At 36.3% G+C, this 14,096-nt stretch overlaps 1 protein-coding gene and 1 long non-coding RNA gene across 3 annotated transcripts in view; one reads left to right on the forward strand and one right to left on the reverse strand.

Annotated features, from left to right (window-relative positions):
• Positions 1-488: 488 nt before the first annotated feature.
• Positions 489-14,096, reverse strand: part of API5 (apoptosis inhibitor 5) — a 28,632-nt gene continuing 15,024 nt past the window's right edge. Inside the window, exons 9-14 of one of the 2 annotated variants that reach the window (XM_045893879.3) lie at positions 13,080-13,261; positions 11,787-11,880; positions 10,933-10,989; positions 7,656-7,732; positions 6,993-7,129; positions 489-2,613 (exon numbers count right to left, since the gene is read on the reverse strand). In XM_045893879.3, the coding sequence (XP_045749835.1) occupies positions 2,591-2,613; positions 6,993-7,129; positions 7,656-7,732; positions 10,933-10,989; positions 11,787-11,880; positions 13,080-13,261 (570 nt within the window). In that variant the 3' untranslated portion in view covers positions 489-2,590. Of the gene's footprint in view, positions 2,619-6,992; positions 7,130-7,655; positions 7,733-10,932; positions 10,990-11,786; positions 11,881-13,079; positions 13,262-14,096 lie in introns of both variants that reach the window. The other variant, XM_045893878.3, reaches the window with a different exon arrangement.
• LOC135362325 (uncharacterized) overlaps positions 7,677-14,096 on the forward strand; it is a 33,518-nt gene continuing 27,098 nt past the window's right edge. Inside the window, exon 1 of the long non-coding RNA XR_010406891.1 lies at positions 7,677-7,796. This is a non-coding gene — a long non-coding RNA (uncharacterized LOC135362325). The remainder of the gene's footprint in view (positions 7,797-14,096) is intronic.

Consider the following 14,096-nt stretch of genomic DNA (forward strand, 5'->3'; position numbering starts at 1 on the left):
CCTCAGCATATAGGTGGTATTAAAGCTAGAGGACTAGATGTGATCACCAGGGGAATTTAGTTATCTTGTTCTATCCATTTAAATTTTGGCTTTAGAACACTCCTAACCATTCTTGGTGCTACTTCAGGAAGACTTTTAATAAAGGCTGGTTGTCAAATTAAGAAGTTCTGACTTGCTTTACATATTAACTTGAAGATGGAAATTATTTATTTCCTAACAATTTGGCAAGTATGTATCTGATGTTTTGCTTCAATAAAAATAACCAAATCATTTTTTTCAGAAGAGTGTATTAACTTTTAAAAATAAATCTCCAAAAATGAAAATTAAAGATAACTTGCAAGACTGAACTCCTTGAAGGCAGAGCCATAACTTGTCCATCTTTATATTTTCATGGTCTAACACACTGGCACAACAGAAATAATCAATAATGTTTAGTGGATATGCAGGAATCTTAAGTTATCATAATCATAACACATCAAGACACAAAACAAAATTACAAAAGGAAATTTATTTCAAAAGCATAAGGGAACATTTACATTTGAACAAGGTGATAACAGGTGTCTTGCAAAAGAAAAAAAATTCATGGCATGAAGTTTTTCTTTCAAATTTTTGAAGCAAAAATAACCTAAGTTGTGCACTATTGCCTTTGGAAAGGTAAGAGGAACAATGAGGTGGTAAAGGAAGGAACACAGTCAACTCAGTACCAAACTTGAGAAAGTAAAGTCACTTCTGCTCAGCTTTGAGTTTACAGATATGCTTTAAAAAAGAAAAAGAGGAAAAGTTAGACTTAATGTTCAAATTTATATAACTGTAGTCCCAATACAGTTTCTGTATTTGAAATGGCTTTAGGCCACCGGCTGATGCCTCTGAGGTCCAGACTATCTGGTCACAGTTTTCAAATGGCAATTCTATGTTCCTATGTCTGTTCAGATTCCAAGGGAGCTTTAGGTTCAGCTCATAGTCTTTTGGAATGTTTAAGAGATTATTGCCACCACTCCATAGTCAAGCTGACCAACTTCTTTTGCTCACTTGTATCATTCTAGTCTTTAAAAAATATTTTTCCCATAAACATGTGCAGTAATTCTAACAAAGGGGTTTTGCTTTTTCCCCCAATGTAGAGGTAACAGTAATGAAGACACCTGCATTAGAATCACAAACTATTCCTCAAAAAATATGTCAAACTACTAGAAAATGTCATTCAGGCATTGAATTTGAATAGCAAACTTGGGGAGGGAAGATTAACTGTGGAACAAAAATATATGAAACATTCAAATGCAGAGCAAAGGGCCTATGCTACTAAAAATGCCCATGACATTAATCACTCCACAAACCCCCCGTCTGTTGTTTTAACCTAAAGAATCTATTAGCTAACTTATACAATAATTTTGATTAATAACCTGAGAAGTTAAAATCTTGAAAGTGGCAAAAGCAAACCGAGAGAGCATCCCTTTCTTATTGGTACACCATGTTTTCAAGTCACTTTTCCTGGGTTGCCCTGGTTATTAAATCCCCAAATTCTAAATTATTCTATCTCATCCTGTAGAAACCTATATGTACATAAGATTCAATATTTTGGCTGTATTTCTCCAGCAGGGATCTCCAAATTTATCTTTGAAAATGCAGCCTTTGTTTATTTTTAGTTTTAAATAACAATAATCATGTAAGTGCAACTGACTCAAAATTCCTCACTACTGGGAGGAAAACCTAGGTAACAAGTTAATAATGGATTCAGCCTCAAAAAGGATCATCACCGTGTCAAAGACTACCCGTTCCAGGAATTTTAAAAAAATGATTTATGTTGTGTAGTCAAGTTTCACAGCATGCATGTATATATACACACACATATGCTTATGTATGCATGTATATTATACATACACATTTCTATTCAAATAGTAAGATCCCATAGTCAAAAGTTTATATCACAACATATGGAGAAGAGTTAAGTAAGCAGTGCAAAGCAACTTACTTCCTCCTAAAAATGTAATGTCATTTCTACATTTTAAGAAAGCTGATAAGTATTTTGCTTTTATAACACTAGGTAGGAAATGCCTAGCAGCTTTATTAAAATTAACAATGAAAATAAAATGTTAAGATTGACCATGACTCTTCTCCATATGTTGGGGAAGAAAAAAAGACAGAGGGTAGAGGAAATCAGTAACCTTTCAACTGATCATCTTTACCAGTTATCAGAAACAGACTGAATTTCATTATATTTTAGACTTGAATAGATTTCAATAACAAATTACCAAGATGTTTAAAAGTAAAAGATTCACAATATGAAGTCTGAATAATGATGATATTGCAAAAACAAGTCAAGATTGTGGACAAAGCATCCAAAAATATCACTGTGGTTTTTACCTTGGACATAACCATGGTCTGTTTACAAAAGTAGATCATACATACAAAGGTATAAAGAACATTAAGTTTTTAGCTGAAGGCAGCAGTCCTTTTAAAGGGACATCCCCGGCAATCCAATGAGTAGTAGAATTTAAGTATATTAAGCTCATGACAATGCTGAAGAATGTGATGTCTTATTCAGTAGAGTCTTCCCCGACTACGATTTCCTCGTGCTCCCCAACCTCGGCCACCTCTACTTCCCCTGAAGGCTCCTCTCTGCTCTACGAAAAAGCGAACAAGAGTTTAGGTCTTGCTCAGGACTTCATGGTACAGCAAACACAGAAGAAATGTAGCCCGTAGCTTTGAGTGTATAGCAGTAAGCTCTATAAAAGCAGCACTGGTATTCTGCTAGTCTGTAAATTCAATCTGTACATAAAACCAGGGCAACATATATACTAAAGCACATATTCAGAGTAGGTACTCAATTAAATGTATCCCACTAACAAGATATTTCAAGGTGACAATGTTATAACTACATTTCTTCGTTCTTTATTTTGATGCCTATCACTACTAAAGATAATTAAACTATAAAAATTTCTATACTTGATATGAAATTAACAAGCCACTGGTCTTCAAAAGCTAGTGCCATGAATGCAAAATATCTTAAATTATCAATGATCAGTTTTGAAAAATTAAGCTAGACTGAAAAGCGTACCTTTCAAATGCAATGAATAGGCAATCTGTTTTGGTCACAGTATTTCAGACACCTGGACTCACAAAAATGCAGGTATAAATGCCAATAGCTTTTCTCACTGCTTTATCAGCTACGTGAGCTGCTCAGAGTACTGCCAAAAAGGTGATTATGTACACAGTGTTTAGCACACTGATGTAAATTAAGAATATCTTTTGCTGAAAAATCAAGTCACTTGTGTCATACAGTTGAATGAGTTTTTGATTCATTCACTGGTTACTCTCTTTTATAGCTCCAGAGAAATATTCCTTTAAAGAGTCTTTCCAGTGAAGAAAACTGATTGAAGTTATCCGCCAGGTTGGACTTTTCATCATACATAAATAAGAGTCTCAAACTTCTAATTCCAGAGATCAAATCTCTTCATTGAACTTTCAAACTTCCTCATTGCAGCAATCTTGTTAGGAGCAATAAAAACCACCTGGCGTTGCCGTTTTGGATCCATAATGCTGAATGCTTGAAAAATTCCTATTAAGTCCATATTGCAATCATTTTTTTGCCATTATGGCTGGAAATATAATTTGGGTAATGTTTTGATGTTTTTTTTTTTTCCCTCCAGCAACCATGAGTTAGAAAACTAACTCGACCTTTCCCCACCTTAGCCAATATTTATCTGTTTAATAGAATGGGATCGGATTCAGAGTCATCTTTCATGTCATGGCACATTTTTCTAAGCTGATCTATTTGAAAGCCGTTTAAGTGACACCACCATGTTTATTACCCCTTGAACATATTCAGAAAATCAGAGGTGGTCTGAGGGTAAGATGTTCCCAGTAACTGATGCAGTAACTGCAGCAGGGAGTGTAGCAACCCTTATGTACGCTCTAACTCTTGCATTTTTGACTGTTTAAGACTTGGCCTCATCTATGCAGATGTCAGCACATTTTCCCCCTACTGTACTCATTATAAAACCTTCATTTTTCGGTTAATTTAACAACACACTTAACAAATTAACATTTTTTTTTAACAAATTAACATCTTCATAGATATCATTATTATCTACAAGCTAGCTGACTACTAAAATACACCCTTTCAATTGTTTTTCTTTTTTTTTTTTTTTTAAGATTTTATTTATTCATTTGAGAGAGAGACAGAGAGAGAGAGCACAAGCGGGGGGAAGGGTAGAGGCAGAGGGAGAAGCAGGTTCCCCCGCTGAGCAGGGAGCCTGACCCTGGGATCATGACCTGGGCCGAAGGCAGACGCTTAACTGACTAAACCACCCAGGTGCCCCTACTGGCTATTTCTTTTTGATCTGCAATGGATGCAGCCATTTCTGTAGTTCAGGGAGTCTCCAAATTTTCTTTTTTTGAAGGGCTCCATCCTGAGGGACCATTCTGCACTTTCAGGATCTTTTCAGTGGTTTCAAGCTTACATTACTAACTTGAAAAACCACTGCTCCCAGTTAAAATTATACTTTCAGTTATTTTTACATTCTAGAAAGGTAAGAGATGAAGGACACAAGTCACAACATATAGCATGTTTAGTACCTCTGGGTTACTGGGCAACTCTGTATGCAGGAGGGAAAACTAAACATGAGTAGGTGTTTGTAAATACTTTGATTGAAAATGCACCAGGAAGTTGAACTGAGTTCATATTTATAAAGCAAATAAGAGACCTTGGTTAGTAAAGTGATAAACTTGGATAAGGAAAAAAAGTCTACATAAGCCTGCCTGGATTCAAAGAACAATCACAAATTCTGGTTCCTCTTCTATGATGAATAAGTTCAGGCCTATGACAGTGGCACAGTCTATTTATTTGACTGTAATAAGACAGTATATCAATACTGAGTCTCTAATAACCAAAAAGAGTAAATTTCCTAACCCCTCAGCATACATGACTTTAAAATTAAAAAGACCATCCAACCAGTCTTTAGAAAGATAAAACAAAACGTGAGCTTGACAGACACAGAAAAGTGGAATTACAATGATTTTACCAAATGTGGTTAAGAAAATCTATGTACTAAGTGACATTAAGAACACAAAACATGTTCTCCTCTCCAACTTTGAGGCAACACTGACATCCCAGAAAAAAAAAGCAACGTGCTTCTTTCTTCTGCACACAATGTCAGTTCCCTAAGAAAAGGACATAAAAAAGGTGGAAAGAAACCTGACGTAGGTAGGCCTTCCAAATCTCATCTGTAGTATCAAGAACTGTTTTCAATTGGATAGGTAAAAGAAAGCGAAGAAAACTCTTGAAATTCCTACTGTGAGAATACCTATAACCTGTTAACATTCAACTCTGAAATGTAAAATGCTAGCAGAAATTTTGCTGCTACTTTCCATTCCAATAAAAAGAGTCAGAGTTTAGTTTGCTTTGTAATTCTGTTTATGACCAGCACCCAAATGACAAGGCTGACCCCTTTAGGAATATTAAAGTGCTGTAATATCAGACACAAAAAACAATTTAACAGGCAAGCCTGTTCTGCCCTTGCTACTTTGAGGACTATGAACAACTGTAGTTATAAGGGACTCAGATTTTTTTCTACTGACAGTGAAAAACAATCACAATCCAAGGCTTTGTATTTTTCACATCTCTTTTCCACATGCATTATGTCATCTGATTCTCACCATCAGGCAGCCAATGAGTTTCTTAGGGCAGAATCCTCATGGAAACTCAAGAGTAACTCACTTGCCCAAGTGACAAGGAATATAATTCTCTATGTATTGCCACTGCTCTCAATTACTTTAAGTCAAATATAGGATCTGAGATAATAGTTGGATTTTAAGAATAATTCTCATAGACACATTAAATCATACAAGTGACTGAAGACAATCTTTTTTGCAATGAAATAGCAGAACCCTTTCCATTTACAAAATGTTTTCACAAATACCGTTTTTTTCCCCTCTTATTTGACGTTTTTAAGAGCTCTGTGTTATCCCTATTTTTCAAGTAAGAAAAGAGGCTAAGAAATGCACATTTACATAATAAGTACAAAAGTTCAATGATCCTTCCTACACTAATTTGCCTCCAAGTCTGACTGGAGTAGAAGGGTCATTTCACAATCTAAAAACTGCCTTTCCATGATGTTTGCTTTTTATTTAGTTATTGTAGGAAGATTTTAATGTCACGATTATCTCACCTTGCAAATGATTACAGACAGTGTATGTTTCAGAATGTGTTTTAAGAATAATTACTGCAGCATTAACTCTGACTGGTAAATTAGACCAGTCATAAGCATATTTGGTTGTATTATTAAGCTTTGTCTTCTTAAGCAAGGTTAAGGAGCTGACTCAGTGATATTTCACCCATTCTTCTTTGAAAGGATCCATCACATTCTCAGTCAAATGAAACAAACTTTGCTTCTTCACCAGCACTGGGAGAGAATGGACTAGTGGGAAGCTCTCCTGGCACCAATGGCTAATGCTAGGAGGGAGACTGCACTCTGGGCAGTGGAGAGAGACTGCAATGTACACACCTTCCTTGCCAGATGATACTTTTAACATCTGACTCCACTTCTAGGACTTCTCCTTTTCAAATAGTTAAGAAGATGGAAGACAAGCAGGAGGCAGATAAGGTCTAAGATCATTAATATCATCACATCTGCTAAAACCTATAACTATTCCTGAGGGAGAATGCACACAATGTCTTTCCTTGAAGTTACAACAGGGAAAACCAAGAATGGATGGTTCATGCCAACTTCCTTTGTTTTGTTACTTCCTCTGAATACAAGAGGCATATTTTTCTTTTCTAAGTTCTTTTCTAAGTATTGCATGCTCAATTCAGTGAGCCCACAAGGGAGGGTCAGAAAGGAATGGGGTAACTTGTTTCCCCAATAGCTCTAGTTTCCCAAGCTACATCAGAAGTCAGTGGAAAAAAGTATTGTGTATGTAATATATATAATAATTAAAGTACAACACAATTTCTGCCTAATTTCTCATATTGCTTGTACCCAAACGGAAACGCTCACCATAATTAAAGTTGCTCAAATTGCTGCTATATTTCCCACTAGGAGGATTATATATCTGCCTGGCATCCCTTTTTGGTCCTGCTGGAGATTTCTTGGGTGGTGAACCGGAAGTTGTATCTTCATTGGCTCTTTTTTGCCTATAATGGTAAGAAGAATGGCAATAAAAAATTCTATTACCGGAGGACATTAAAACACTTGTAATTTAGCATTATCACTTACAAAGGACATCCTAAAGATGATAGTCATATCAGAAAAGAGGAAATAACGTTCTGAGGTCATCAAATTAACTGTGCCTTAGTTATGCAGACAGTGCCAGAGGGCATTTACAAGGCTTGAAAATAATCTGGAATATGTGGCTACAAAATTTTATGTAAGGGCAAGTGACTAAGTTGTAAAATTCGTCAAAAGTCTAGTTATGCTGCAGAAGTACAGACAAGCCTGAAAATTCCAGGGTTGTATTCCACCCGTTTATTTGATAAACACTGCAATTAGACTTTATATTTTAAGCCATGCTTATTTTATTTACATATTTTAACATCTTATTAAGATTATTTAACTGGTAAGGTACCATTTTGTATAGTGAATATAACATCTGAATTCTGATTTTTGTATTTATAAATCTTAAATATCAGAACCCTTAAATCTCTTTTAAATATATCTTACCCAATTTCAACCTTCTGTACAGGTTTCCAGGATAATGTTACTGTGCTTTTATAAGAAGGAGGAATGTGGAAAAGATCCTAAAAAGACAAAATGAAGACAAAATTTCTAATATATCTGGTGGTATAGAGAATGGTGATGAGGGTAAGAAACATGGAGACATCTTAAAGTTTAGGAGAGAGTAAGCTCTGATCTATTCTTCTTGTTCACCTAAAAAAGACAGTTGCAAGGGCACCTGGGTGGCTCAGTTGGTTAAGCGACTGCCTTCGGCTCAGGTCATGATCCTGGAGTCCCGGGATCGAGTCCCACATCGGGCTCCCTGCTCGGCAGGGAGCCTGCTTCTCCCTCTGACCCTCCCCCCTCTCATGTGCTTTCTCTCTCTCTCAAATAAATAAATAAAATCTTTAAAAAAAAAAAAAAAACAGTTGCAAGAGAAAAAATAAACAGATGATTTTGTTTACAAATTATACCTATTAAACTTCACTAATGTCATTTTGTATACATCACTTCAGAAACTGTAGCTAAGTTTTTTTCCTATTTATTTGAGAGAGAGAGCGAGCGAGCTTCAGCACGAGGTTGGGGGCAGAGGGAGAGGCAGAAGCAGACCCCTGCTCGCTGAGCAGGAAGCCTGACATGGGGCTCAATCCCAGGACCCTGGGATCATGACCTGAGCCAAAGGCAGATGCTTAACCGACTGAGCCACCCAGGCGTCCCTAGCTAAATTTTTTCTAAATGATGATCATTTAGAATTCCAGGATAAAATATATCAACTGTATTAAATGATGTCTTAAGTATTTCTTTTGCACAGCTGCAGTCACCAAGGTGCTTTAAGGGAAAAAGAATGGTACAAACTACATTGCTTTTGCAGACTTTTAAGTGGTTCAAAATTAGAACAAAATTAGAAAACTAAAGGCCTGGCTAATCATATTTTTCTTCTTCTCAAATATCTATAAATTACCAATAAGGGAAAAACACACAAGATTTAAATACCAAATTATTAGTATGTGGTAATGCAAATGTTTGCTGAATTTAAAAGTTAAAGTAATCCAGAACTGAAATAATCTAACCTCATGATATCCTCAAAACTTGGATGCATTTCTAAATATATTTATTCTTAGTATTTTACCTTTCTTATCAGCTTTAACTTTGGTTTTTTAGAAGATTTTATGTATCTATTTGAGAGAGTGAGTGAGTGGGAGGGATGGGATGAGAGTACCTGAAGCAGACTCCACGCTGAGCGCAGAGCCGAAAACGGGGCTCAATCCCGTGACTGTGAGATCATGACCTGAGCTGAAACCAAGAGTTGGACACCCAACCGACTGAGCCACTAAGGTAGCCCACTCTGATTTTTATATATAGGTAAAATTTGATTAAACTGTTCTTTCCAGGGGCGCCTGGGTGGCTCAGTTGGTTAAGCGACTGCCTTCGGCTCAGGTCATGATCCTGGAGTCCCGGGATCGAGTCCCGCATCGGGCTCCCTGCTCAGCAGGGAGTCTGCTTCTCCCTCTGACCCTCCCCCCTCTCATGTGCGCTCTCTCTCATTCTGTCGCAAATTAAAAAATCTAAAATAAATAAATAAATAAACTGTGTTCTTTCCACAGTTAAACATACTAATAAAATCACCTACTATATGAAACTTAAGTCTACTCTGCCAGATAAATGCAGGGAATTAGTGGTAAAGTCCTTTGGATCAAAAATGCTTGAGGTTTCTAACTGGACTGATTTAACATATGATGTTATTAAAGGGATTTTACTTTATATGAGAAAATGGATGTTGGCTATATCTATTTGTGGTATATATATGTATGTTAATCATATTCTATACTTTAAACTGATAGAGTGACTGTGTAAATTATTTCTCAAAAATAGCTCACATTTTGATTATGAATTCACTGTTTGAAATTATTATTTTTAAGGTTTTGAAATGAGTGGTAGCTAAAATTATGCAAAGAGCCCAAATGTCCATCGACTGATGAATGGATAAAGAAGATGTGGGGTGTGTGTGTGTATAGGAATATTACTCAGCCATCAAAAAGAATGAAATCTTCCCATCTGCAACAATGTGGATGGAACAGAAGTGTATTTGCTAAGTGAAATAGGTCAGTCAGAGAAAGAAATAGCATGATTTCATATGTGGAATTTAAAAAACAGAACAGATGAACAAGGGGAAGGCAAAGAAAAATAAGATAAAAACAGGGCAGCAAACCATAAAAGACTTTATAGTTAAGACAACAGAGGGTTGCTGGAGGGGAGGTGGGTGGGGGGATGGGCTAAATGGGTGATGGGTATTAAAGAAGGCACTTGTTGGGATGAGCACTGGGTGTTATACGTAAGTGATGAGTCACTAATTCTACTCCTGAAACCAATACTACACTTACATTAACTAACTTGAATTTAAATTAAAAAAAAAAAAAAAGTAAAATTATAAAAATTTTCTTAGGAGATGGGAGTATTTGTACCTCTTCTCTTTCCATGATACTCCTTCTTTAATGTCTCACTGTTGCTTTCTCTGAAAAGTTTCCCTCTCTTCTGATAAAAAGTAATTATTCCATGGGATTTTTACCAGATTAGTATTAGGGTATACCACTAGTCCTAATTTTGTTACTGTCAGGCTTTGTGCTCTAGGTGTTACAAACATCAGTGCTTTTTCCATCTGGCTACAATACTGTTAACTTAGAGGAAGAGATGATGGTTACTTTGTTGTGATTCTTTTTTTCTCCCCCTCAGTTTGTTTAGATTAATGGATACTTGGGGAGGATAAAGAGAACTGAAGGGTATTTATGGTTTAATGGTAAGGTACATCTTAGTCGACAGTACAGAAAGCGCTCAATTTATTACATAGACAAGTTAACAGAAAAGACCACAGGGAAACATTTCATGGGCCACACAGGCTTGTCCATCTTTAATGTAAGCAAAGCAGGCTTTTCTGGCCATTTGAAAGGACCCAACAGACCACCCGAACTTAAGTCAGTGAAATTTCTGAGTCTACACGTATTTGTTCCAATGCTTTTGGGTCAGAGAAAATCTGCATGCCTTTGTTTGCAGTATTTTCTGCAATAACGTTTAAATAAATAATACAGAGTATGATTTTATGATAGCTACAGAAATGGAACTTGGTATTGTAAAAAGGATAAAGCCTTAAAAGGCCAAAAGTCTGGAATACAATGGTATCTCCCCTTTAACAGTATCATCACAGACCTAAAAACACATGGATAAACCTAAACCTCTTGCACTAACTTTCTAGCTAGCTGGAAGGACTGGGTAAGAAAGGAACACTTACCTTGATTAAAACATTAATATTATTTGTTATTTTCAGTGCAACAACCTTAATCTTGTTCTGCAAAAGGAAAACAAAATTAAAGTGCCAATAAACTTTTGTGATGCATATCTCATTCCCATATAGAACTGGAGTAATTACACTTCTCTTTCAGAATCATTTCTGCTTACTCCCACTTCTTGACTCTAAACCAGTGTAGAGATGGCAAAGAAAGCAAATAATCTTTATGTTCCCTTGACAGGTTAGAATATTAAACTGTTATTTACCATTTATCTGGAAAAATGAGTGAGAGACAGGTCATATGTACACAGGAGTTGTTTTAGAAGTCACCAGCTTAAGTTACAGGAAGACATAATGAAAACTTAAAATATTTCATTAGAATTGGGATGAAGATTGATCAAAATAGGTGAGATCAGAGAAATCCAAAAATCCCAACACAACACACATACAGTTTGGTTTAGAATTGGCAATTTAATCTTTTTTTCAATGTAAATTGATGCTGGGTTTTCCAAAAGGTAAAAATTAAAATATCACAAACATCAATCAAATATTTGAACAAAATGTGCTAATGAGACCCTAGTGAAAGACTGGTATGTATCTAAATTTGGGAAGACTGTTCATAAACCTGGAAATATTCGAAATATTTCAACAAGGATAAAAACATAACTTAGCAAATCACTAGGCACTTAGACAATATGATGTCTTCTAACATCATATTGTATCTTCAACAAAGACTTGTATTACCAGTTCAAATGAAGTCAAATGTTACATTTCAACATATGAATTGAGCCTGAATTTGTACTACATGCTGGCTATTATAAAAAATTTCCTTACAAGATGTGACCCAGTATTCTTACCTCTTCTGTTTTTAAGGCCTCGCCTGTTTTACCCTGCAGAGCCAAGCGAAGTTGTCGGATATAAACCTGCAGTCCCCGTGCAAAGTACTGCAGCCTAAATAAAAAAGTATTGGTTAGTTAGCAAATCATTACTTCAACTTTGTTTTTAAACTCAGACAATCTTCTACTATAGCTAAATGTTCTTAACTAATAAATTTTTGAGGAAATTTTTTTTATTATCAATATATGATCCCAAGAGATACATAAATAAGCGAAATAAAAAGTTTTCCTTTACCAAAAACGGGAATAAATCCATACTCAACCTGGCAAGGGAAAGATTTGTAACACTGTGTTTGTTATGTTAACCTGTAAAGCGTGGTCAGAGTGACCCATTCAGGAGCCATGGATTAGAATCATGGGTTCTACTCTTTCACTGGCCAACTGAAGGTCAAGTGACCTTAGATCACTTACCCTCTATGTATTTATCTGCACACAGTGTTTGATCCCCAAGGTCTAGTTAAAAATAAAACAAAATTGCTAATCTGAGAATTATTATAAACTCATATAAATCTCAACGGGTTCGAAGAAATACCCTTTTCAAGTTTGTTCCCAGATAATATGTGAAGAAAGGCAGTATACAGCCCCATCTTGCTGACTTCTAGAATTCTGCTTAATAACCTGGCATCATTTTTTAATTTTTGCAGGAATTTCTTAACTTGTAGCTTCTGACCAAATGTTTCACCAAGTATTAAACCACTGCCTTACCTAAGAATAGAGGACAGTAACAGATGGTACAGTGGCCAAGCATTTCAAAATTTAAGATGTGAAGTTGTTAATAAAATGAACAAAGTGTGTTCATGAAACAACTTATGATTTCTCCAGTGCTGCTCCCTTAGAACACGCTAAGACATTAACAACGGCAGCTCCAATTTACAAAGTACCCACTATGTACCAGGCACTGTGCTCAAAGCTTTCTATTCACTGTCTGATTCTCACAACTCTACGAGGCAGGTGCTGTTACCATTTAATGTAACTGCTGAGGAAAATCAGGGAGTTAGAGAGGTTGGGAACCTACTCAAGATCATAAAGCAAGTGAGGAGAGTGAGTCTGTTTTTGAAAAAGTTCTCTCCCCCACATAGATCTATCTGTTGCACCACAGGTTTATATACATTCTTGTTTTATGGATCTTCTATTTTGTCCCGCCAGGTAAGGAAGGGTGGGGAGACAGCTCTTGTAAAAGGAAAAGAAAACCAAGGGAGTATCAAGATAGCCATCATCTTTGCCAAGGATTGGGCCACTTCAATCATACATCACCTAATTTTAAAATCTTTCAGCTTTTCTGCGTTCAGTTTGGCCGTTAAGAAATCTGGAAGTTTTCGGCCCAACTGGTGAAAGCTGTACAACAAACATTCCACATAGCTGAACTGCAGCTTGGGTTCTTCATTACCAGCATTCTCCCCATTTTCTGCTTCTTCTGGAGGGAGAGGCATGTACTCCTAAGAGATGAAAATATAGAGGTATTTGCAATATGCTGTAAATGCTCTAATTATAAACACACAGTGAAATAACTACAGGGCATGCTTTTAAGGCATGAAGCATTAAAAACTACCAAAATCAGGAATTCAGGTAAGATATTCCTTTTACCTATCGGATCAATGACCTAGCCCGTCAACCCCTCCATATTAACCTATGTTGTAGCTGCTGCGACCACCACCACCGTTACTATTACCGACAGTGAAGTAGCTCGTAACATTTACTAGGCACTTACACAAATGAAGGAACTGAAATTCTGACAGCTTAGGTAATTTTTCTATGGTGAAAAAGTAAGATGAAGAATCAGGATTCAATCTAGGTTTGCCACCAAAAGCTGACGCTTTTAACCACTTTATTATGCTAATTCCAAAAATCTTTTCTGAACATTTTCCCACACTGTTTGACTCTCCTTACATTCCAAGTACTGCCAAAGGCTGTCATACTCCAGTAAGGTGTACAGGTCTGGAAGAGCTCCAGATGTTGGATGACTCAATTCATACTATAGGTCTAATGCTCCTCACTCACTGTATCAGTTATACAAGTGCTTACATCCAACAAGAAAATCCCTTGGTGATGCTGATAATTATTTTATCAGATGGCCTATTTTTTCCACAATTATGACTTAAATGATTTTATTTCCTGGCTGCTATAGCTACTTGGCCTTGGGCAGCAACCTGGATGGCAACCTGGAGCAAATGTGAAAAATATTTTGCTAAAGGAATAGCAGAAACACCTACTATAAAAATCCTGTATTATCTTTTACACAAACCATCAACAACAGAAACAATGCCAAAGATT

The sequence above is a fragment of the Mirounga angustirostris genome, unplaced genomic scaffold (genome assembly GCF_029215605.1).
Source record: "Mirounga angustirostris isolate CCGP_5_RB_7025 unplaced genomic scaffold, mMirAng1.0.hap1 SCAF_13, whole genome shotgun sequence".
Lineage (NCBI taxonomy): Eukaryota > Metazoa > Chordata > Mammalia > Carnivora > Phocidae > Mirounga > Mirounga angustirostris.